This window comes from Callospermophilus lateralis, chromosome 15, assembly GCF_048772815.1.
Source record: "Callospermophilus lateralis isolate mCalLat2 chromosome 15, mCalLat2.hap1, whole genome shotgun sequence".
NCBI lineage: Eukaryota > Metazoa > Chordata > Mammalia > Rodentia > Sciuridae > Callospermophilus > Callospermophilus lateralis.
The window spans coordinates 79,942,969-79,968,949 of record NC_135319.1 but is presented as its reverse complement, the minus strand read 5'-3'; the positions used below and the strand labels follow the sequence as shown (position 1 = coordinate 79,968,949).

Below are 25,981 nucleotides of genomic sequence, written 5' to 3'. Positions count from 1 at the left end.
TATAATTAAGGGCTAAGCCTCAAATTGGCTACATATCACCACCCCACTCACATTTGATTGGTCATAACAGTCATAGCACAATCCTAGAGTCAATAGAGGCAGTACACAATGGCACAGATGACTGGATTTGTAGGTCACTGGGGTTATCAAAGTCAGTCTATGCAAAATGAAAAATGAAGTCAAAACATTTCCAGATAAAAACATGGGCAAAGTCCTTCTAATTATGACATAAATTCCAAATGCCAGTAAAGAGAAGTTTGGGGAATTTGACTACATTTAACATAAATAAGATCTCATGCATGCTATTTCCTGAATGTGTTCCCCACAAAAAAAAAGAAATTTCATATGTTCAAATCCTAATTCCCAGGTGATGGTGTTAAAGAGGATTTAATGAGTCTCGGGAGGTGAGTAGTGCCCTTATAAAAGAGATGGCAGAGGGTTAGCCAGTTCCTTCCATCATGAAAGGAGAACTTAGAAGGTTATATCTATGAATGGTAACAGACCTTCACGAGACACAGAATCTGCTCACATCTTTATCTTGGAAAAATCTCTTAATCTGGGACTGTGTGAAATAAATGTCTATGGTTTATACAGTACGCAGTTTATTCTATTTTGTTAGAGTGACCTGAACAGACTAAGATAATGTTTAATATAATAGATGAAGAATCAAATGGCAAGGTAGGAAAAATATTTACAACTCATATCAGAGATAAAGGGTTAATATCCCCTAAGTAGAAAGAATACCTAAAAATAAAGAATAAAAAGTTCAGCAATATAATAGAAAAAAACGTGAATTGTTTGCAGAAAAACGTTTTAAATGACTCTTGAACACTATAAAATATTCTTGACCTTTCATTTATTCAAGATATACAAATAAGAATTAAACACCATTTCTCACATTAATGGGCAAAATTTCAAAGTTTGACAAACACTTTTCAAACAGTTGGTGGGAAAAGGAAAGTACTAAAACCCTCTGAAGGGAAATCTACTAATTGTTATAAAAATTACAGATATGATTACCATTAAGTCAGCAAACTCATATGCAACTTATCCTATCATTATACCTGCAAACATATAAAATGGACTAAGTATAGTTTCAAATACTAACAAAGTAAAGGAGTAAGTGTCTACTTATAGGGTCTAACTAAGAGTACAATAACATTATAAACAATATGTTCCTATTAAAAAAAGGGAATAAAGAAGGTCTGCAGCATGAAGAATCCCAAGTTATGTTTTTAAGTGATGTGAACAATGAGTAGCAGAGGTCACATACCATATTTATGCAACTCCAAGATGTGGGTTTTTTACATTTTAATATTTCTGACATTGCAACACACTTTATTATCAATGTTATATCAACATTTAATTGCCAATTTTTTTCTTCCTTAGTGGTTCATAAAAATGTCCATCATATTATATGTTGTCTCAGGTTTGACAAAATATGAAAATGTATTATTTTGTATAAGAGATGATGAATGTAAAATTATATATTTGCATTTGATCATATTTATATAAATGAAATCTTGAAGGATAAATAAGATACAAATGTTTATAGAAGCAGGGCACAAAGGGGTGAAGGAAGTTATAGAAAGATTGAAACATTGCAATTTAAACTTTTTATTTAGCTCTAATTTTATATTACACTAATGCACTTTTATTTTAAAAAATTAACTGTTAAAATGAAACATGACACTCCAAAATCAAATCTGTTATTAAAAATTCTTATTCAAGAATAATATCATTTGCTGTGGCTGCACGCCTGTAAGCCTCACAACTCAGGAGACTGAGGCTGGAGGATCCCAAGTTCAAAGCTAGCCTCAGCAATATAGCAAGGCCCTAAGCAACTTAGAGACCCTATCTCTAAATAATATAAAAAGAACTAGGGATGTGGCTAAGTGGATGAGGGGCCCTGGGTTCAATCTCCAGTACCAAAATCATCATCATCATCATCATCATCATCATCATCATCATCAACACTTGCTTTTTAGTTAACCACTTCATGTTCTTTTTAGGATAAAACCTGAGCTTTGCCCCAGCATTGAGAACTTATTGAGAATTTTGTTTAGAATCTAGATTTTGGGAAAGAAATTTAGGGTAACTTTCAGCCCCTTTTGACAAGAATGTTTACCTTTTATGGTCAACATGATCTGAAAACACTGCTATCAAAGTGATGCTGCTGGCAGTTAAAGTCTTCAATCAAACAAAGTTAGAACACACCTTCACTACATGGACATTCTAGTGTCAGTGAATATGCTTTATTTTTTTAGCACTCCTGTATTCAGATTATTAAGTTTACTTTTAATATTAAATTTTTGGTATTAAAAAAGATTAAGCCATTTAGAACTTATTCTGTTTCTTGTGAACTTCAATATTGAAAAAGGACTTATAATATCCTCTCTTTCTTCTAGCTAAAATGACACATACCACCATGATTTAATAGTCTGCAAAGGGTGCTGGCCACTTACTATGTATGACAATAACCTCTGCCAGACGTGATTCTATGGACCCACATACATAAAAAGTTATTTCACTGTTATCATTAACTGCCAGCTTTCAGTATCAAAGTCACCTTCATTTGAAATCCAACAAACATTTATCTTAAGAAAAATAAAAAGTAACTCTAAGCACAATAATGAGGCATATTAAATAGAGTAACAACTAGATAAAGGATGATAGTACTCAAACTGCCTCTAAATATTTCACTCATCAAGCTGCAAGACTACAAAGGTTTTATAAAGGTTAAACAAAAAGAGATGACAGACATTACAACTGTTACTTATTATGCATTATTCTCCTTGCTAGCACTGTCTTGAGAATTTATTTGGTTTTCACCATCCTAATTAAACTAACTGTTATTAAAATACTTTTACATTGTTCACTAATAAGTAGGCAATTACTTAATTAGAAGACATAAAAATGAGTAAGTTTTAACAAAGTAAGGAAAAATATGTTCCTGCATTAATAGAAAATAATATCTTAACAAAATTTGAATCAGTATATGATGAAATTTTTGGAATAAAAAGACACTAAAACTATCAAGGCAGAGAGCAAAACTGAAATAAAACAATTACAAACAAGATTAACAATTCTTAATCTTGTAATAGGTTATTGGCATGTATGGAATTCTTGATCACATTATCTGAGATGTATTTTTAATTGATATAAAATTTTCTTTGTAAAATAGATGTCACAAAATTGAATGGAAAACAAAATTATTTAGATGAGCTCAAATTTTGAATTAATCTGAATAATAAAATGAGATATTTTTTCATCTGGAAATTATTATCCAGATGTTTCAAAAAATAATTAAAATAGCAGTCCATTTTACCATATATATTGAAGAAAAATCAATACAGTGATCTGAAGAAGCTCTTTAATTTGTAAAATATTACACTTGCTAAACAGTGATCCAAGATATTTAAATTCTGGATAACAGCAATCATAAGTTTCCATAAATCATAAGATTCCATATTCAATGTTCTTCAAAATTTCAAGACATTTTAGTTTTAAAAATTAATGCAAGAGAGTTATTTATCCAGGATCCGGTAGTTGCTAAAAATCTGTGTTAAATGAAAAGAGGTTTGTGATAAATACATTATGACCTGGCTAGACAAAAAAGCACACCATCCCATGTCTTCTCCAAAACAGGATTTTAGTTACCTGGATTGGAGCATGATTCACTAGTGAGTGTGGCATTAATTGGTTATAAATGTGTTGATGTCCAGAGTTCTTGGGCAACCCCCTGGGGTCTATGTCAGAAGCCCTGGGCAAAATAACTAGTCACAATCAGCCTCACCTACTAATCTTATAAATTTAATCCTTTAATGTTTCCTTAACATAAAAGGCTAGATAGCGCAATTAGGCTAGGTAGCATAATAAAGTAAAAATAGTATTATGTCTAAATACAGTTTATGTAAGAAAAAATGCAGTGCTCTAAGTACTTTGGCAGTTTCATTTGTTTCAATTGATTAAAAAAGTTGCCAAAAGTAGTCCATAGAGGTTATAATTGAGCTTTCTTATATACTCCATTCAGAATCCTCAAATATTCCTAAAAGTCAAAATACTACCTTTTAGCAACTCAACTCTCCTAAAATAATAGTGCCTTTAATTAGATTTTGCATTTTAAAGTACTTTCTATATGAAAAATAATTTTATGCAACTTATATCAATACCCTAGGATAAAAGAATAGCCAAAGGTTATATGTAAATTACCAATTATCTAAAGGAAGCAAAACTGATTTACTGCTTAATTTAGGTTAGTTCATCTGCTAGGCAAATAACTATTCTGAAAGTAATAATAAATTGTCCACATCTATTTGAGATAAATGTTTCATATTAAATGACATAATACAAAAATCAGTTTCTAAGAATAGCATATTTCTCTCACTTTGATTAGAAAACTGTGAGCCTTACATAGTATTGTTTAAAAAATTATGTATGGTTTTTGAAAGTCAAAGATAATGTTTCAGTTATATACTTTATGAAGCCCATGACTTCAGGACTTCAGAATGAATTTAAGGAGAAATAAAAAGAGACACTTTCAAAGGAATAGACAAAGTAGAAACTTGCTAACTTGAATATTTAAGAAAATTAATACCATTATACAATAACTTGGCATATTTTTAAAAAAATGCTTTATAATAGTAGACAACTTGATAGACAGTAATAATTAAAAATAAAGATAGCAAAAGAGAAATTTACAAAATAGATAATGATTGTTTAGGTTTTTAATTGAAATCTAACACATTTTGCTTAAAAATGATGACCAGGTATGAACTTTAAATTTGGATTCTTTTGTACTTTGCATTCTATACATTTTAATACTGGGTTTGCCTAAATATCACAGTTAGAGTACACAAATCATTTCAGTAAATAACAATAAGCTAAATTAGATCATAATTATAAGAATATCAAAATAATTTAAAAATAAATAAACATACTATGCAACAAGAATACTAGAACATTTCTAGGTGAGGACAGTACATGTCAAATACTGATTTAACATGATTTCCAGTACACTGAAACTCTTGAAATGAGGAATCAAGAATGGCTCCATTAATGAGGATACCCAAAATCAAATTAAATAAAGTTTTTTTTTTCAAATTATACTATTTTTAAATGTTCTCTTTGGTTGAGAATCTCTGTTATAATGAATAACTGCTAGTAACAAGTTTGTGCACAACAGCTGCATCATTCAACAGATTACCTATTTTCATGTTCCTTATTATATGGCTGAATTACTGAATAAACCAACTCTTCAGGATGCATTTTATGATAAAAGCACTTTTACTCTGAAATAAAAATACAAGACAAGCGACTAAGATTACTGTATACTGTTAAGTAACTAATCTTATTTTTGGACAATTAATAAGCAATGCATTATAAAAGTTATGTTCTCAAGTCTTAGTAAAATTATTTTGCTGGAAGTATGTTTTTCCTAAATTCTAATTTAGAAAAAAAAACATTCTATATGTTTCCTAAAGTAAACTATGTTTACAAAGCTCACAGTAAGAAGAAAGTTTAGCTCACAAAACAATACCTCTTGCTCAATTCTGTATTAAGTTTAAATGTGTGTTTAAGTGCCTATGTGTCAGCAGTATGTAGCTAGCAAACAAATTATACTGTTAAGAGAAGTAGGAAATAGCAGGAGGGAGACTCAACAAAGATAGGAAAATTACGGCCTAATTTTTATTTTAAGGCAGAAATTGCAGAATATGAATGAAGTTAATATAGAAAGCTGGAAATATTATCACATACAATATTCAAATTTTAATGTGTTAAATCAATAAAATTCAAAGAAATTTTATTGCTGTCTTCTAATAATAGTTTATGTAATATAAATAACCATACACTACAATGATATTATTTTAACAAAAGCAATGCAAATCAGAAAAAAATTCTTCCCTTACTAACCGAATATTTAGATGCACACTAGTTGCCTAAAATATTTAAATAAAATAAGACAGCTTTTTCTTTTAAACTTCCATTTTCTTTCTCATGTTATGAAAAATAAATCATATACATGATTGTACGTTCTCAGGTATAGCATGCTATGTCAGGCTTCAAGGATAAGATTTAATTTACTTGCTTTGTTGTACTATATTAATTAAAGACCTATTTACAATACAAAATACCAAAACCTGCTAAAAAGTGTGATCTTTTCATTTTGGGTTAACTATTTGGCTGCCTTATCTAGATGATTCAATCAACTATTTATGGAAATGGAAGGTCAGACAGTAGAAAGAAGCATAAGGGAAACATCTCTTCCATCACAAAAGGCAGGAATACAGACAATGTGGCTACTAAGAATACCACAGGAACAAAGGCCCAAGCTTGTGAGTATCCTTTGAAGTCCTTAACCACAATTATTTCTTGTTCTCTCCCCATCCTCCTGTTATCTTTAGTTCTCTCTGGGGATCCTTCCTTCCTTACCTCCCTTCCTACTGACCCCTTTCTCTCTCGCTCTTCTTTCTAAACAGGATTATTGAGATAATTCATATACTATATAACTCAACCATTTAGAGAACACATTCAATGATATTTAGTTTAGTCAAAGCTGTATAAAAATTGCCACAGTCTAATTTTAAAACATTTCATTACCCCCCAAAGAAATCCTATATCCATCAGCAATCACTTCCCTTCAGACCCCCATGCCTCCTACCTAGTATCCTCGAGTCCCACAAGTGTCTATGTCTCTCTTTCCTTCTTTATTTTTTTCTTCTTCTTTTAACTGAAGATGGTTATTTAACTAATCATATTATTTCAAAATAAAACTTCATACTTAGGTTTTCTGAAAACCTCAAAATCTAGAAGGGACTCATTTTAAAAACATTTTAAATAAACATTAACCATGGGTATACATTCTGTGTCCATAGATTGCCTAAGTTTTCAAAGTTCTATAGTTGTAGCATGTTAGTACTTCACTCTTTTTAATGCAGAATAATATTCCCCTTATAAGTACACAAAATATTATTTGTCCACTGATCAGTTGATGGACATTGAAATGTTTCCAGTTTGGGACTGTTATGAATAATGTTGCTATGAACACTCATGTAAGTTTAGTTAGATCTATATTTGAACATTAATGTACAAGCTTGTGTATATGTTTTCATGTCTACATTTACTGTTTTCATTTCCTTTAAGTATATACTATTACATGGAACTTTTACTCTTGAGAGGAGTTGGCAAACTGTATTTAAAGTGAATGCTCCAATTCAGAAACTCAAAAACAATGAAACAGTGATTCAATTTCTCTATGATATCAGAAATATTTTCATTGGTGATAATTTGTTATTTTATTGGTAAATGGTAGTGATGGTTACTGGTTAATAATACTAACATAATTATTGATCATAACCATCCTAATCATACTCATAGGGACTTTGATTTCTGTTTCTCTGACAACTAATGTTTTTGAACAAGTTTTTAAGCTATCTTGACATATACATTGGAGAAATGGCTATTCAAATCCTTTGTCCATCTTTAATAGGGAAATTTGCATTTTGATTACTGATTTGTAAAAATCCTTTGCATATTTAGACACAAGTCTCTGAACGGGATATATGATTTGCAGAAGTTCTCTCCCATTTTGAGGTAGAGCCTTTTCACTTTCACCCTGGTGTCTTTTTAAGCACACACAAAAAATTTCATTTTGATAGGTTGTAATTTGTTTTTCCTTTTGTCACTTGTGGGTTTTTTATATCTAATTTTTATTTTTTTAAAATTTTATTTGTTTTAATTAGTTGCACATGACAGTACAATGACCTTGACATATCATACATTTGAATCACATGGGATACGGTATCTCATTTTTCTGAGTATACAGGTTACTTGTGTTTTGATGCAAAATCTAAGAAGACTTTTCAGGAAGATTTATTCTTGTGTTTTCTTCCACAGGGCTTATAGTTAGGCTCTTCCATGTAGGTCTATTGACTTTTGGTATATGATGATAATTAAGGTTCCAAATTCATTCTTTTGCATGTGGCTTTCAGTTGCCCAGTTGCCTTGGTACTCTTGTAAAAAATCAATTGACTATAAACATAAGAATTTATTTCTGGACTCTCAATAATATTCTATAGATCCAAATATCCATTCTTATGTCAGTGGCACACTATCTTCACTCTTGTAATTTTGGGCTAAGCTTTTAATTTGGGAAAATATGAGCTTTGTTCTTTCTCAAGAATGGTGTGGCTTTTCTAGATCTTTTGAATTTCTATATGAGTTTTAAGATCACTTGTCAATTACTACAAAGAAGCCTGCTGCTATTTGGGAAAGGATCATATGAAACTATTGATCAGTTTGGGGAGTTTTGTCATATAGCAATATAAAATCTTTGAATCTATCAACATGGAATATTTTCCATTTATTTAGGTCCTCTTTAATTTCTATCATCAATTATTTTAAAGTGGATGAATCTAATTGGCAATGTTCAGTTATGATTCTCTTTGACCCAACAACAGCCTTTGAGATGATTGATAAATACTTTCTTTTTTATAATGTTTTCTCAGCTTCTAGGAGCTCACTCACACTCATTTAGTTTTTCTACAATTACATTGACCGTTGCTTTCCATTCTTTGCTGTTTGCTTGTTTTCTTACTGAATTATTCCTAATCAAGTCATGTAACTTTAAATGCTATTCATATGCTAAGATTCCCAAATTGTCTCTCTTGATCGGATCTCTTTCCTCCTGTCAGACTGAAATCCTACTTCTTTGACACATCTAGCTGGATGACTACATGCCCCAAATTCAACATTAAAAAGACAGCTACTGGGCTGGGGTTGTGACTTAGAGGAAGAGCCCTCACCTAGCATGGGTGAAGCACTGGGTTCAATCTTTAGCACGGCATAAAAATAAAATAAAGGTATTGTGTCCACTACAACTAAAAAATAACTGTTTTGAAAAGAAAGTCAACTACTGTCCTTAAACCAATTTTATTTACAGTCACCTTCAATGGCAACTGTATTCTCATAGTTGTTCAACTGAAAATCTTGAAGTCATGCTTATTTTTCCTCATACATCCTTATACAGCTAACCCTGTTTTCATCTGAAAACTACACCATAATCTGTCCACTTCTCACCACATTCAATGCTACTCCTTAAACTGAGCCATAATCACTCCTCATTGTGTTCTGGTGTAATTTCCTAATATATAGTTATATTATTTATTATTACATACTATATATAATTATGTTATATATTAATATAGTACATTTATATATTTAATAATATGTAATTTAATTGTGTACAATATAATATATAATTAAATTAATATGTATTACTAAATGTATAATATTGTATCATATATTAACAATTATATTATATAGTATATATAATTTATATTATATAGAATATATTGTATATAGATGCTATATTTTCTCCTATGCATGTTTTTGGCACCTTTGTCTAATATAAGATGATCGTAATTTTGTGGGTTAGTGTCTGAGTCCTCTATTCTATACCATCAATCTACCAGTTGGTTTTGGTGACACTAGCATGCTATTTTTGTTACTATTGCTCTGTAGTATAGTTTAACATCTGGCATAGCGATGACACCTGCTTCACTCTTCCTGCTAAGGATTGCTTTAGATATTCTGGGTCTCTTATTTTTCCAGATGAATTTCATGATTGCTTTTTTTTTTATTTCTATGAAGAATGCCATTGGGAATTTGTTCGGAATTGCATTAAATCTATATAGTGATTTTAGTAGTATGGTCATTTTGATAATATTAATTCTGCCTATCCAAGGTGGATCTTTCCATCTTCTAAGGTCTTCTTTGATGTCTTTCTTTAGGGTTCTGAAGTTTTCATTGTATAGATCTTTCACCTCTTTCATTAAGTTGATTTCCAATTATCTTATTTTTATTTTTTGAGGTTATTGTAAATGGGGTAGTTCTTCTCATTTCTTCTCAAAGGATTTGTCACTGATATACAAAAATGCCTTTGATTTATGGGTGTTGATTTTATATGTGGCTATTTTGTTGAATTCATTTACTAGTTCTAGAAGTTTTATGGTGGAGCTTTTTGGGTATTCTAGGTATAGAATCATATCACCAGCAAATAGGGCTAATTTAAGTTCTTCTTTTCCTATACATATCCCTTTTCTTTTGTCAAATTACTCTGGCCAGTGTTTCAAGAACTATGTTGAATAGAAGTTGTGAAAGAGGGCATCCCTGTCTTGTTCCAATTTATAGAGGAAATGTGCTGGGAAAACTGGAAATCCATATGCAACAAATGAAATTAAACCCCTATCTCTCACTATGCATTCTCCATCTAATAGAAAAAACGTAGGGCCTAATCTTCTTCATGTGGGATTAGGCTCCAACTTCCTTAATAAGATTCCTATAGCCCAAGAATTAAAGCCAAGAATCAATAAATGGGATGGACTCAAACTAAAAAGTTTCTTCTCAGCAAAAGAAACAATCTGTGAGGTGAACAGACAGACAGCCTATATCCTAGGAGCAAATCTTTACCCTTCACACATCATATAGAGCAATAATCTCTAGGGTATATAAAGACCTCAAAAAGCTAAGCACGGAGAAAACAAATAACCCAATCAACAAACGGGCCAAGAACCTGAATAGACACTTCTCAGAAGATCATATACAATCAATCAACAAATATATGAAAAAATGCGCATCATCTCTAGCAATCAGAGAAATGCAAATCAAAACTCTAAGATACCATCTCACTCCAGTCAGAATGGCAGCTATTGTGAAGACAAACAACAATAAGTGTTGGCAAGGATGTGGGGGGAAAGGTAAACTCATACATTTCTGGTGGGACTGCAAATTGGTGCAGCCAATATGGAAAGCAATATAGAGATTCTTTGGAAATCTGGGAATGGAACCACCATTTGACCCAGCTATCCCTCTCCTTGGACTATACCCATATACTATACTTAAAACAGCATACTACAGAAACACAACCACATCAATGTTTATAGCAGCACAATTCACAATACATAAACTGTGGAACCAACCTAGATGCCCTTCAGTGGATGAATGGATTAAAAAAATGTGAGATATATATATATATATATATATATATATATATATATATATATATATATATATCACATACAATGGAATTTTACTCAGCAATAAAAGAGAATAAAATCATGGCATTTGCAGGTAAATGGATGGCATTGGAGAATATCATGCTAAGTGAAGTTAGCCAATCCCCAAAAAACAAAGGCCAAATGTTGTCTCTGATATAAGGAGGCTGACTCATAGTGGGTACAGAGGGGGAGCATGTGAGGAATAGATGAATTCTAGATAGGCAGAGGGGTGGGAGGAAAGGGAGGGGGCAGGGGATTAGCAAGGATGGTGAAATGTGATAAATATCATTATCCAAATGATACAAATTGGTGTCAACATACTTTATATTCAACCAGAGATATGAAAAATTGTGCTGTATATGTGTAATAAGAATTGTAATGCATTCTGCTGTCATTTATTTTTAAAAATTAACAATTTTTTAAAAGGAGAGAAAAATAGAATGTATTGTATGTATAGTATATATCATTATATATTAATAATTTATATTATATATATTATACGTATATTATGTTATTAATAATGTAAATTCAATTTATTACCACACTGTATATTAGTAATATGTGATGTATTAATAATAATTATATTATGAAATATATAATTAAATTATATTTAATTGTTATATACATTATATTTAATTTATATATAATATACTCTATTATCTTTAATTATATATATTATATACTCTTTATATATAATGTGTGTCTAGACACTATACATATATATGGGTGTGTGTGTGTGTGTGGGTGGGTGTGTATAAATTTAAAGATCCACATGTGATGCTAAGAACAGTAATATATAACATTTATCATTCTTTTTTTATATATTTGCAACTATGATGTCAAAATTTGTCACAGTCTGTCAGGTAAAAGGCAGTGGGTGAGGCAAACACTTAGCATGTATTACCTCACTTATCACCAAAAGCCTTAAGTTGGCCCTATCATATTTTATTGTTTCTAAAACAATCTTTTCACATTTTAACTTCTCTGAAATATGATGTTGTTTCCCAATTAATGACATCATCTGGTCATTGCTGGCCAGATGACAGTCATGATGTACTTGACATTGCCTACATGGTTACAAACCTAATTATCTTAGCTAATGATAATATATGAAACAAACATGTTTTTACTTGAGTTGAACAAGATTTATGAAATCCTAGATTATGAAAATGAACACATTTTAGTAATATTTTAACAAATTTAGTTAGCTTTTGTTTTGCTTACTACATACAAACATGAATGATACATGGCTAAATACTTCGAAAATAGCACTTTATATGAGTATAAAACAAATATTTTTGGTGGTAAGGGAGCACTGTGCAGTAGTTGAATAAGCACTGCTTTTTCTAAATGGAATACCAAATCATGATTGATCATGTCTTCTTATTAGGCAAAACAATATATTCCCTGCACAATAAAAACATAAATAGTTTACAGTATAAAAGGCTAATAAGAAAAATCAAACCTGTTCAAACTCATGCTGTTTTTGAAGGTCTTTGAATGTTTCAGAGAGCCTGGATTCTGGAATCTGACAATATTTAGTTTTAAATTATAGCTTCTCCATTTCCTAGTAGCACACTTAGACCACTGCACTCAAATCCCTTATATAGAAAGAGGAAAATCTATACTTTTAAGGTGAGGATTAAAATTTTTTCCTAAAGTGCCTAAATTTAAAATATTAAGTCATATTTAGTTATTTATAATATAATTATTTTAGTGTTACAATTATGAAATACTAACATTCTTCTTCACAAAAATGCTCATTCTAGATCTAAAAAGAATCTTGGTGTCTCTTAGAATATCCATGCATATAATGATCAGGTATGTATGATTTCCACAAGTAGAAACATATCATAAAGTTTACATAATGCATTTTGAGTTAATAATGTAGCTTGAAGATCAGCAACTTTTTGAGGGCTGACATTTTTATCTGGTTCATTCAATGCTGTATGTGCCTAAAAGCAGATAGGGAACAACAATTGTTACTAAATAGTCTTTTGAATGAAGGAGTAAGTGGCTTTGTATTAATAAAAACCCATTTATTTCACTGTTTGTGTTCAGTTATATAACATCTCACTGTAAGAAAATGAAATTTACTTAAAAATTCTTTTTGGATGATAAGAAATTGTTTTGATATACAAAAGTTCTTCTGTTTATAGAAGTATCTTTCTATAAACGTACTTTGAAAAGGTAGGTAGGTATACATCTGCAGAATATATGGTCAGAAACCTAATTATTGGTTCACATATATTTTCTTTTAATTTTGATGGATAATATACAAAGTAAATATTTTTTTTATTTCTGGTGGCCTAGTATAACCCCCATTTTTTAAAACAACATTCAAGATTTTACTTTGAAGAATTGTTCCTTTCTCTTTCTCTTACTTGATATGAATTTTAGGGGACTAAGCCAATTCCTTGGGCTCCATAGTAAGCACTAGAAATGAAATAAAGATGCCAGATAGAGCAAATTAAACCACAGGGTACCCAGGTTAAATTTGAAGTTTAAAAAGATAACAAAAAGTTTTGATGTAAAATGCATAAATACACAAATACATCAAACACACAAATGAATAACTAAACTTCATTTTAGAGTATACGAGAAAATATTCCTCAGAACAACATTTATTGAGACAAAATTTATAGTATCATTGGCCATTTATTAAACTATAAAGTTTTAAATGTAAAGATAATGACTTACAGTTGTAAAATAGGATTTTTAAACAAATATTTTAATATTGTTTATTTAGTTAAAACAACTCCAAAAGTTTTTTGTTTTGCTTTATTTTGCCTTTTGAAATTAATTCTACATATAATTATGCAACAGTTTATATCTACTTCCATTACTTATCTCACTTCCAAATCCATTTTGATACACCATATCCCCCTATGTAGGACCACAATAAAGTACACACAGGTGTCCAACTAAGCACTATGCACATGATATGTATGTGTGTTTGTTCTATCAAAAAATGTTTTAAAGTTATGAAATTTCCTAAAAACAGAGTCCATGTTTTTTTTCTTTATATCTTCAGCATTTATGAATCTGTCTGGAATATAGCAAAAAATTAATACACCCTCCCTTAAATTAAGCTAAAGAGAATCACTCCATTTATATGTAAAACAGTGGATGTGTAACCTATGTGATTCTGCAATCTGTATACGGGGTAAAAATGGGAGTTCATAACCCAATTGAATCAAATGCATGAAATATGATATGTCAAGAGCTTTGTAATGTTTTGAACAACCAATAATAAAAATTTTTAAAAAATAAGATTTTTGAGACAAGGTTTACAAACCAAGAATTGGTAAATTTTCAAATCCTATGCTTCCCAAATATATTTGACTCTTCAATCTACGTTATTTTATATTTGGGTTAATTTGAAAAACTATGACAATATAAACAGATGTGCTGAACACCTGTAATTTCTAGTCTTATATAATAAACTGAAAATAAAAATATTTACACAATAGTATTCACTAGTCTGCAATTCAATAAAAAGCAAATGAGGAGAAAAAGAAAATTGTCATGAGGTCATTAACTGAAAAGATGCTTATATGAGTGTTATACTAATAATTAAGAAAAATCATGTTTTCATGAAATTTGTATTTACTAAAATGTTTAAATTTATATGAACTATAGATATTGGGATGATTATGACTAATTTTTGTTTTCTTTTCATGCTGCTAAATTTTTTTTGAAATATAGATTTTTAACTACTAAGAAATTCTACCAAAAAGTTGTTTGCACTAACTACCTAGTCTATTAATTTTAGTTTGTCCCATCCACTGTGTTCCCAATTCTCTCTCTGTAAATAAGTTGAGTATCTAAGAAGGTGAACTTACTGAACTGATAAAATTGCTGTTTCACATTAGTAATATTTATTTATGAATTCAATTACAATAAATGTAGCAACTCATAGAATATCTTATCATTAATTAATAAGGAGATGTCATTATTCAGGGATAAACAATAGCATTACTTCCTATCTATTTTTTTTGTGCCCACTAAAACAACTATAAAGAAAGGACTAAGGTGCCTGCCTCTAGAAAAATACTTTGTTATGTACTCAAAGTATTGGAACCCTTCTTATAGGATTTAGTTTGTTTAATTCTAACTCATGCTTTAGGTTGATAATGAAAAATCCAAATGTAGGTTTGATACCGCATGAAATCTAAAGCAAAGCAGAGCATAATAAAGATAAGTTCAATTGCTATAGGGCATTATCTAATTCCTGGCAATTTTTCATATTAAGTATAAAAGAAACAAAATATACTTAAAATAGCTTTAAATAATGTGATAAAATTGTAAATTAAAGTATTATTAAAACATTCAAATATAAGTTTAAGAATGAAAAAAGGGAAAATTACTAGCACAAGAAATGTAGGGATCAAACACAGACTCACTAGTAATATGAAGTTCATATTTTAAAAAATCTACCTTTACCAATAGATCTTTTACTTTATAGATTTTGTAGTTAGATATTAACTGAGATATACTACAGTTAAGCCCCTACAAACATATAGAATAAATGTTTTTGACTAAAAAAAAATTACTTCTTTTAACTATTAAGATATTCATGATATTTTTACCCTTGTTAAGCACATGATTAAAGATCTTCATTGCAAGGAAGAATTATAACATGTTGACTTGTTTATGTCCTATGATGTCTATTAAAAATTCAAATTTCAGTTAAAAATGAAGACTACTAAGCAAGGCAATATTTCAATAAACTCCTTTTAATATATGTTTGCTCCAAACAAATATTTTTAAATTGAATACACCATTTAAGCTATATGTTTTCTATGCCTCTGTAAAAAGACAAGCTTTAATGATTAATTTATCTTTTTAAGTATATTATAATATTTCCACTGACAAATACCCACTTACTGTTTTCATTTCTTAGCACAGCCTAAAAGAAAGTTTTCACATTCTTAATAGGTTACCATAGAAATGAATTTGGTTCTACCATATGAAGGGATAATATCAAAACTCAAGTCCTCTGTGGTTTTTTTGTTTGTTTTCAAGAATCCTTGAATTCTCACGGGTGTTACTCAAAAAAAATAACAAAAATAATACATCTCAGGTATTAAAATTATACCATGAAAACTACATGTATGTTTAAGGGAACCAAAGTTTTAAATAGTTAAAAAGCAATATGCCTAGTGAAATTAACACAATATATTTAAAAACTTTCCAAATATTATTTTCATCTTGAACAGCATTTAAAAAGCAAACAATACAACTACTATAACAAAATTACAGAAATACTAAAAGGAAAAATCTTATGAATACTTTTCATTTTCCATTACAAATTCTAATTCTGTCAATCATAGGTGTCTATGGAGTTTTATACATACTGATCTCTTAATGTCTCAAAGAGTAACATACTCACACAAATAAAACTACTAGGCCCTTTTGCCTTTGGGAATATTATAATTAATCTCATAGATAAACTAAAAAAGAAGGTTTTTAAAAAACACATTTTTACCTTTACACATTAATTCATGTATTTAAAAACCTTGTGATTCACAAAGTTAAAATAAGAAATAATCTTTCAACAATATAAAATGTAACACTTCAGAACATATCTCTAGTCAATCAGTGAGGTTAATAATCTCTGGAGCTCATAAGAACAAAACTAGAAATAATCTTTTAAAATACAAAAATTATTATCTAATAATACATCTCTGATAGTCAACAAAGACAATGTCATCTCTACTTCCAAAAATAACACATAAATGATTTCTAAGGTATTTAGAATTTTTCATTTAATGTTATTTAGCAAAATTAAGTTAGAGAAAACTCCTCAAAATATTTTTAACATGTACTGTAGCATAATGACCTCTCAACAACATAGATTTTCTGCCCTGACAAGAGGTTAAAAATTTTAAAGGAAATATCCCTGTGTTCTTAAACAAAAAGAAGCACTAATTAGATAAGTTTTAGGTAGAGAGGAATATACTAAGGAATATCCAGCGGACATAGCAATATTTACAAGCAGACACTAGTTCTGTTATAGTGATCCCTAATCTACTTTCCATATTTTCCTTGTCCTTCCCATGATCACCAAATATTTTGAAAGCTTTTTATTTCTAACCAAAATATAAATTCATTTTCATACTTCTAAAATTAAAGTAATATTAGTTTGCCAGAACACCTACTTAATATGTAATAAATTGTATTACTATACTAAGGTGATACAATATTAACTGAAATCAATTTGTCATTTTGAGAAGTGTGAAAGTTTGAAAGCTAAATTAATGATCTGCATTAGTCTTTTTCAAATATTACATATTTATATTATTTCTAATCTTCACTAATTGTTATTACACAGTGAGCATTTCAAGGGCTCTAAACATCCCATGCTGAGGATTAGTTATTTATAGAACAAGACTTTCTTTTCAGAGGTAAGTAAATTCAAATAGACTGTTGACTCATAATTAGATGCCAGTTAGTGGCAGAGTAACACATTTATTTTTGACAGTGCTGTGTTTACAGAACTTCACTTTATAAACTTCAAAGATTAGAAATCGAAACATTGCTCAGCATAATAGAGTAGGATTAGAGACTCCATATTAATCCTGAGTTGTTTTCTAATGTTTAGGGACATAAATGGTCACCAACTCTCTTTCTTTATAAAAGGCCTTTGACTTCCTGATTACAATTATGGTTCTCCTTCCTAAATCTATACTTTTGCCATAGTAGATCATTAAAATACCCAGAAAAAAATTTAAGCTTCACTCCAAAATTCACCAACTATCAAATATGCATGTATTTATATTTAATAAGCTCCTTTTCAATTGGATTACTTTCTATCATAGGACCTCATCAAAAAAATTATCATTGATGTTGCACTGACTACAGGTGGAAAACCACCAAGGCAGAGAACCTAAATAATAATAATCTATTTCAAGGAAAATGACCTCAAGTTTGCAAATAGAAGTATACATGAGTTTTGGTGGGTGCCATTGAAAATCGGAGGATAATTAAGAAGGATTCATATCGCTTGCTACTTCTATTGATGAGAATACTCTGAACTGTTAAATATCTAAAGTATATTTATATATGTGGAAAACCATACATATAGAAATATACTAGGAAAGGCAATGACAAATAAAATACTAATAATACTAATAGTAGACTGCTAGTATTCATAATAACAGAACACAATAAAAATTCTAATAAAAACAGAAAAGTGCTTTTTCATTATATGAGGTATAGAACAATAAATCTACTAGATATTTTCCCCCAGATGATTGTTTCTTTGTTTCTTACAATTAATTTACATACACAAACTAATTTTTTTACTTATTTCATCTGTTGTTATTTCATAAAGTATTACTGTTTTCATCAATTTTAGGATTATTACGAATATCAGGATTAATTCTGATACAGAAATGTATCAACTGATGTGCTCTCTAAACACAGTTGGATTATCAGCTAATCAAGATGTGGAAAAGATTTGATTACCCAGAGGGGGAAAAAAAGACAAATAAAACAAAACAATGCTATAACAAATTTGTAAGAGAAAATTTTTTTCTAAAATCAAAAATATTTACCACGCTGAATTTTCTTTTAAGAGAGATACTGGTGAAAAATATATTATGTTTATATAGCATAACTAAATACTTAAGTTAAAGAAATTACAGATTACTTAACTAGATGAATTAATATATATATTCTCTAAAATTCTAATACTATCATAAAACTCCAAATAACCAAACCTTCTACACATACTGACTTAAAATGACATGGGTAGTTTTACCTGAAGTTTTAAAATACTAGATTGTGCAATATTAATAAGTAAAATTGATTTGAAAAAAATCTGTACTTGAAAGAAGTATAATAACAAAACAAGGGAGATTTTGCTCAAAGACTTAAAACAAAGATTAATAACACACTGATACCTCTCTCCGTCGTGAAGCCCAACAGGTTTGTTTGATCTTCCACACCACAGCAGCCACCAGTAACAAGGATAAAAAACAACTGAAAAATAAAGCAAAAATTATTTTTGCTCAAAATATATTTGACATATATACTTAAGTAAAAAAATACATGGAAGATTAAAACATATAGAATAATCATTTTATCTTAGTAAATAATTCAAAAAAGTATTTCTTTATACTACTCCTTACTTAGTTCCTTGACATCTGCTTTCTGATTTGTAATATTAATAAAAATGTCAATACTAATAATGCTTACTGTTTACATGATATTCAACATTTTAGAGGGCGCTTTCCTAAGAATATTTTTCAACTGAAGGTCATCTAGAAATTAAATGTACTAGTATTTTCTCTATTTATAGAATCACTTCAAAATTGAAAATACCAAAAATTCATTCTTTGCCACTTGCTTCTGAATACTTATTTTTTTTCTTTCATCCTTTCTTAACCAATATAGGACCAATGAAGGTAGGTTACACACCAGATTCCTTCTTTTTAAATTACAGACATCCCTTAAAACTAACATCACAGAACCATGTTCCTTTCATGCCTCAGAAACATTCATTATTCTCATGGTTTCAAGTATGCCATAACTGGAATGATAGACATGCCAAAGTTATAGAAGCTTACTATTAAAAAGATCTAAGAATTTGTTTAGTTCAAATTCCCTCCAGGGAGAAAATTCCCAGTACATCTCTTGACAGTGTCTGGGCACCTATAATATCCAGCATAACTGAGAAGCTACAGACTTGTAAGTCAGGCTTTCCATTTTTAGTGAATTCAAACCATAAACATCCTAATTTCTATCATTTGATGCCATCCCTGTTTTCTGGGAAATGTGAATCCATCTGCAATTTGATAAAATGTCTGTATCTATCTGAAGAAGCCTACAGGATGCCCTGGTCAAGTGGTTCTCAACCAGTAGTGACTTTGCCCCCAAGGAGACATTCAGCAGAGTCTGGAGACAGGTCTTGTTGTCACCATACAGTGGGCATCTCTTGGGATGTTGCTAATACAATAAACCAGGTCACCCCTGCAACAACAAAGGTTTTACCAGCCCCAAAGTACAATAATACCCAGGTTAAGAAATACTGTTCTGGTATAAATTAGTGGTTGCACTTATTTTGTTATTACCAGTTATCAATGTAAATGCCAAAATACAGTACTGAGAATTTAAACTTTAGATATAGTCTGAAGATCCCTTTATCTGAATTTCAGTTAGACGCCCATGCCTTTAAGAATTTTAGCATGGGAGGACTGGGGATGTGGCTCAAGCATGCATGGGGCCTGGGTTCGATCATCAGCACCACATAAAAACAAAGATTTTGTGTCCACCGAAAACTAAAAAATAAATATTAAAATTCTCTCTCTCTCTCTCAAAAAAAAAAAAGACTTTTAGCATGGGAGACACAGACCTACCATGTCCAAATTGAACTCATTAATAGCATTCATAATAATAAAAGCAACTGACATTTACTGAATAGTACATAGTAAGCACTTTGTTGTGTTTTACATTAACTTTTTTAATTACCATAATAACACTAAATATGCCATGTACACTGTCATTTCCTCTTTTAAAAGATGAGAAAGTTGAATCAAGGAGAATATATGTGAGTTTTCTACTCCTCAAAAGTACTAAATTGCAAGTTTTCCTCTTTCCTCTGTTTTTTTTAAAATCACTATTACAACTAAAATGTAAACATACATTCAATTTATCATCCTTTGTACTCAGATTCCAAATCTTGCTAACCATTTTTTTCAATTGTCTGTAGTAGTAGATGGTAATAAATATACAAAAATTCTTTATATTAACAAATTAAATGATTTAATTACCAAAATGTATTTTTATTTGATAATCTGATAATCCACAATATTCCCTCCAAAATGAGTGAACCTGATATTCAGTTGAGATGGTAAGACAATGAATTTCTGGTTTTTTTATTTTCATAAATTTTATTAATTTTTTATATATGACAGTGGAATGCATTACAATTCATATTATATATAAAGAGCACAATTTTATATATCTCTGGCTGTATAAAAAGTATATTCACACCAATTTGTGTATTCATACATGTACTTTGGATAATTATGTCCATCACATTCCACCATCATTTCTAACCCCATGCACCCTCCCTTCCTCTTGTACTACTCTGCCCTATCTAGAGAGTTCAACTATTCCTCCCATGCTCCACCCCGCCCCAGGTCACAATGAATCAGCCTCCTCATATCAGAGAAAATATTTGGCCTTTCGTTTCTTGGGATTGGCTTACTTTGTTTAGCATGATATTCTCCAACGCCATCCATTTACCTGCAAATGCCATGATTTTATTCTCTTTTATTGCTGAGTAACATTCCATTGTGTATATATGCCACATTTTTTTAAATCCATTTATCCACTGAAGGGCATCTAGGTTGGTTCCACAGTTTATCTATTGTGAATTGTGCTGCTATGAATTTTGTTGAGGCTGTGTCCCTGTAGTATGGTGTTTTTAAGTCCTTTGGGCATAGACCGAGGAGAGGGATGGTTGGAACAAATGGTGGTTCCATTCCCAGTTTTTCAAGGAATCTCCATGTTTTCCATATTGGCTGCACCAATTTGCAGACCTACCAACAATGTATAAGTTTACCTTGGTCTAGTTCTAGAAGTTTTCTGGTGGAACTTGTTGGTTCTTCTAGGTCATATCATCAGCAAATAGTGCTAATTTAATTTCTTCCTTTTCTATGCATATCTCTTTCTTTCATCTCTGTAATTGCTCTGGGTAGAGTTTCAAAAACTATGTTAAATAGAAGTGGTGAAAGAGGGCATTGTTCCAGTTTTTAGAGGGAATGCCTTGTTCCAGTTTTTAGAGGGAATGCCTTCAATTTCTCTCCATTTATAATGATGTTAGCCTGGGGCTTAGTGTGAATAGCCTTTATGATGTTGAGATATGTTCCTGTTGTCCCTAATTTTTCTAATGTTTTGAACATGAAGGGGTGCTGTATTTTGTCAAATGCTTTTTCCTGCATCTATTGAGATGATCATTGATTATTATCTTTAAGTCTATTGATGTGATGAATTACATTTATTGATTTCCATATGCTGAACCAACCTTGCATCCCTGGGATGAATCCCACTTGATTGTGTTGCACTATCTTTTTGATATGTTTTTGTGTTCGATTTGCCACAATTTTAATGAGAATTTTTACATCTATGTTCATTAGAGGTATTGGTCTAAAGTTTTCTTCTTTGATGTGTCTTTGCCTGGTTTTGGAATCAGAGTGATATTGGCCTCATTGAATGAGTTTGGAAGTGCTCCCTCTTTGTCTTTTTCCTGAAATAAATTGAAGAATATTGGTAATAGGTCTTCTAGAATTCAGCTGTGTATCCATCCAGTCCCGGACTTTTCTTGGTTGGTTTACTTATGATGGTGTCTTCTATTTCATCACTTGATATTGGTCTATTTAAACTGTGTATATTATCCTGATTAAATTTGGGCAAATCATATGACTCAAGAAATTTTGTTGATGCCTTCAATACTTTCTATTTTATTGGAATACAAGTTTTCAAAATAATTTCTAATTATCCTCTATATTTCTGTAGTGTCTGTTGTGATATTACCTTTTTCATCATGTATATTAGTAATTTGAGTTTTCTCTCTCCTTCTCTTCATTAGCATAGCTAAGCATCTTGTCAATTTTATTTATTTTTTTCAAAGAACCAACATTTTGATTTGTCAATGCTTTTAATTGTTTTATAGTGCCAGTTTTCAAGCTGTAAATTCTTTTAACTTTTGTTTATCATGGAGGATTTTTATTTCATCATCAAATCTAAAGCTTAATTTTGCTGGATACAAGATTCTTCGTTGGCATCCATTTTCTTTCAGAGCTTGGTATATGTTGTTATAAGATCTTCTAGCTTTCAGGGTCTGTGTTGAAAAATCTGCCATTATCCTAATTGGTTTTGCCCTATATGTAATCTCTTTCCTTTGTCTCGTGGTTTTTAATATTCTCTCCTTATTCTCTATGTGGGGTGTTTTCATTATAAAATGCCTTGGTATGGTTCTGTTGTTATTTTGTACATGTGCATCCTGTAGGCTTCTTGAACTTGGTTTTCCAATTCATTCTTCTTGTTTGGAAAGTTTTCTGATATTATTTCATTGAATAGATTGTTCATTCCTTTGGTTTAGAACTCTTTGCCGTCCACTATCCCAGTAACTCTTAAATTTTGTCTTTTAATGCTATCCCATATTTCTTGAATGTTCTGCTCATGGTTTCTTACCATTTTCAATATGTGGTCTACATTCTTTTCAAAATTATATATTTTGTCTTCATTGTCTGATGTCCTATATTCCAAGTGTTCTTACTCTGTTGGTGATGCTTTCAATTGAGCTTTTAATTTGGTTTATTGTTTCTTTCATTTCAAGGGTTTCTATTTGGGTTGTTTTTTTTTTTTTCCTAGAACCTCTATCTCCCTGTTGAAGTAATCTTTTCTTTTCTGTATTTGTTTATGTAGCTCCTTGACAAAATGATCTTTTTCTGCCTTTATTTCTTCTTTTATATCACCCTTCAATTCACATATTATTTTAATCTTGTACATCCTGAACTCCTTCTCTGTAATTTCTTCTGCGGTGCTTCCCATGGATTCTAATAATGTGGTATCTTGATTTGTTTGGGGCACTTTCCTCCTTTGTCTTTTCATGTTGCTCATGTGTCTTCCCTTCTAGATCTGTGTATCCTGGGTGTTACTGTTTTTACCCTATGGACTTGTAGTGCTCCTGTATGGTTCTAATACTTCTCCATTTTGGGGAAGGATAATGTTAACAGATCACAATATCAGCAATATACCACCTATAAACAATTTGATGTTTACCATTTGTTCACAATGCAGAGAAATGTTGAATTTGATTATTCTATAATAATATATTATATCTATGATATAATCAGTAGGTTTGTAAAAGGGTTCACAGTTTCTGACAGTGGACAATGATCTGAGGGTGAGGTGTAGGATAATATGCTGAGGAGGTAGGATGTGAGGATATAGAGTTAACATATCTTAAAAAGTGTGAAAGAAATCTTACAAAGAAGTTTGGTAGCAAGAGAATAGAAAAGAAGAAGTCTTGGGGGCTGGGGTTGTGGCTCAGTGGCAGAACACTTGCCTGGCATGTGTGAGGCACTGGGTTTGATCCTCAGGACCACATAAAAATAAATAAAGATATTATGTCCATCTAGCAATTAAAAAAATTTTTAAAGTAGTAGTTTTGAGTAGACAAGTGCATGGGAAGAGAGTATAGTACATAAAAAAACACATATATGTATTTAGAAAAATAAAGGATGTTAAAATAGTTAAAAATTGGAGGGGAAAAGTAAAAAATAAAGAAAGAAAGAAAGAAAGAAAAGGCATATAACACACCTATAGTGTATTATTCAAATGTCTAGTCCTCAAAATCCTAATTCATGCAAAATACTTGGTTTCACATATGTTGGGGATGTGAGGGCAGAAGGATAGAGGGGGAGAAAAAAATGGGGAAAAAAAGACTCGAAGGAAAAAAACAGAATTGTTGATAGTTTTTGAGATCAGTTATCTTTCCTGCTTCCCTTCTCATCCAATAGGTGGGGTTGTCTGTTGTAAGCTGGTGTCTCTGCCCTCAGGATGGTGAAGGTAACCAGGGTGGGGCGGCTGGTCCTGATGCAGGGCGCCTGGAAGTGAGGTGTGGCACCCGCCAGTCTCTGCAGGGAGACTGCACCTCAAGGGTCTCTTTTTGGGTCCACTCATACAACTTGAGTGCCTAAACCAAGTTCCTGGTTTCTGTTAGTCTCCACACTTTTGCACCATCTCCTCTCCCTTAGCAGTCTCCAATTGAGGGACCTCTCTTACCAGCGCTCCCATGGGTGGCACCCAGGTTGCACTGTGCACAGGTCCCACTCAGAGCTGTTTTCTGTTGCATGGTTACTGTGCCGGGTTACAGCTGCTGGGCAGAAAAGGGAGTTGGAAACCCTGTACCTGGCCAGCTGGAGTTCCAATCTGGAGCTGTCCTCACCAAATATGGCGAGGAAGGTAAGCCAAGATACAGGCATCTGTATCCAGTGATGGGGGTGTCAGTTGAAGTTGGGGGAGCCAGGTGATAGTGTGTCCAATGTGTTCAGAGATGAGCTCTGTGACGTTCAGTACTATGGCTTTGGGTCTCTTCAGAGCCTGTGAGATGTCCACAGGTGTAGGCAGATTACTGCGAAGGGGACTATGGCAGTGATAAGATGAAGTAACTGGGGGAGCCCCTTGCTGGTAGATGGATGTCCACAGGGGAGTAGTGGCCAGAGTTCCTGTGGGTAGGTAGAAGCTGAGTGTCCTGCATGGGAGCAGAACTGCAACTGGGAGTTCTGCAGCGGTGCTGATAGGTGATCCTGCTGAGGCCTTCACAAGCCCTGCTTGGACTAGAACTTTAGGAGTTGGGGTCTGGAGCCAGGAGTCCTGCTCAAATGCTGAGGCCCAGAGCCCTACACTGGGGCACAGTGCTAGTGATTTCTGCATGAGAGCAGCTGTATAGGGGTTCTCTATCACTTTCAGAGAAGCAGTATTACCACTAGTTGAGACCCAGGTCATGGAATGACACAGAATGCTGCCTCCTTCTGGCCTGCCATCTTGAATTCTCCAAGACAATGAATTTCTTTATGAGGAGTTTAAGTTCTTTCTAATCTACATTGTATGACTAAGGTGGAAAGTATCACTTTTGCAATAATTCAGGATACCATAAAATATGCAGTCTTCAATAATTTTGCTTTCTTGAGAAAAGTAGATACTTTTGTTTCAAAAAATGCTTTCTATGCTAACTCCTCTTAGGTCAGCAGTGAAAGTTGAGAGAGCGCTTCGTGATGGCTTATCAATCAATAAACATTTTAAATATAACTTTCTGAAACATATTCTAATAAATTCCCATAGATACATAAAACTCAGTAAAACATATCTCAGTGCATAGGGTATGGTAGTTGTCAATAAACTTG

The 25,981-nt window shown here is 31.5% G+C and overlaps 1 protein-coding gene across 1 annotated transcript in view; it reads right to left on the bottom strand.

Annotated features, from left to right (window-relative positions):
- Positions 1-25,981, bottom strand: part of Atrnl1 (attractin like 1) — a 746,572-nt gene that overhangs the window by 383,199 nt on the left and 337,392 nt on the right. The window contains exon 26 of the mRNA XM_076834523.1: positions 18,968-19,046. Coding sequence (XP_076690638.1) covers positions 18,968-19,046 — 79 coding nt within the window. The remainder of the gene's footprint in view (positions 1-18,967; positions 19,047-25,981) is intronic.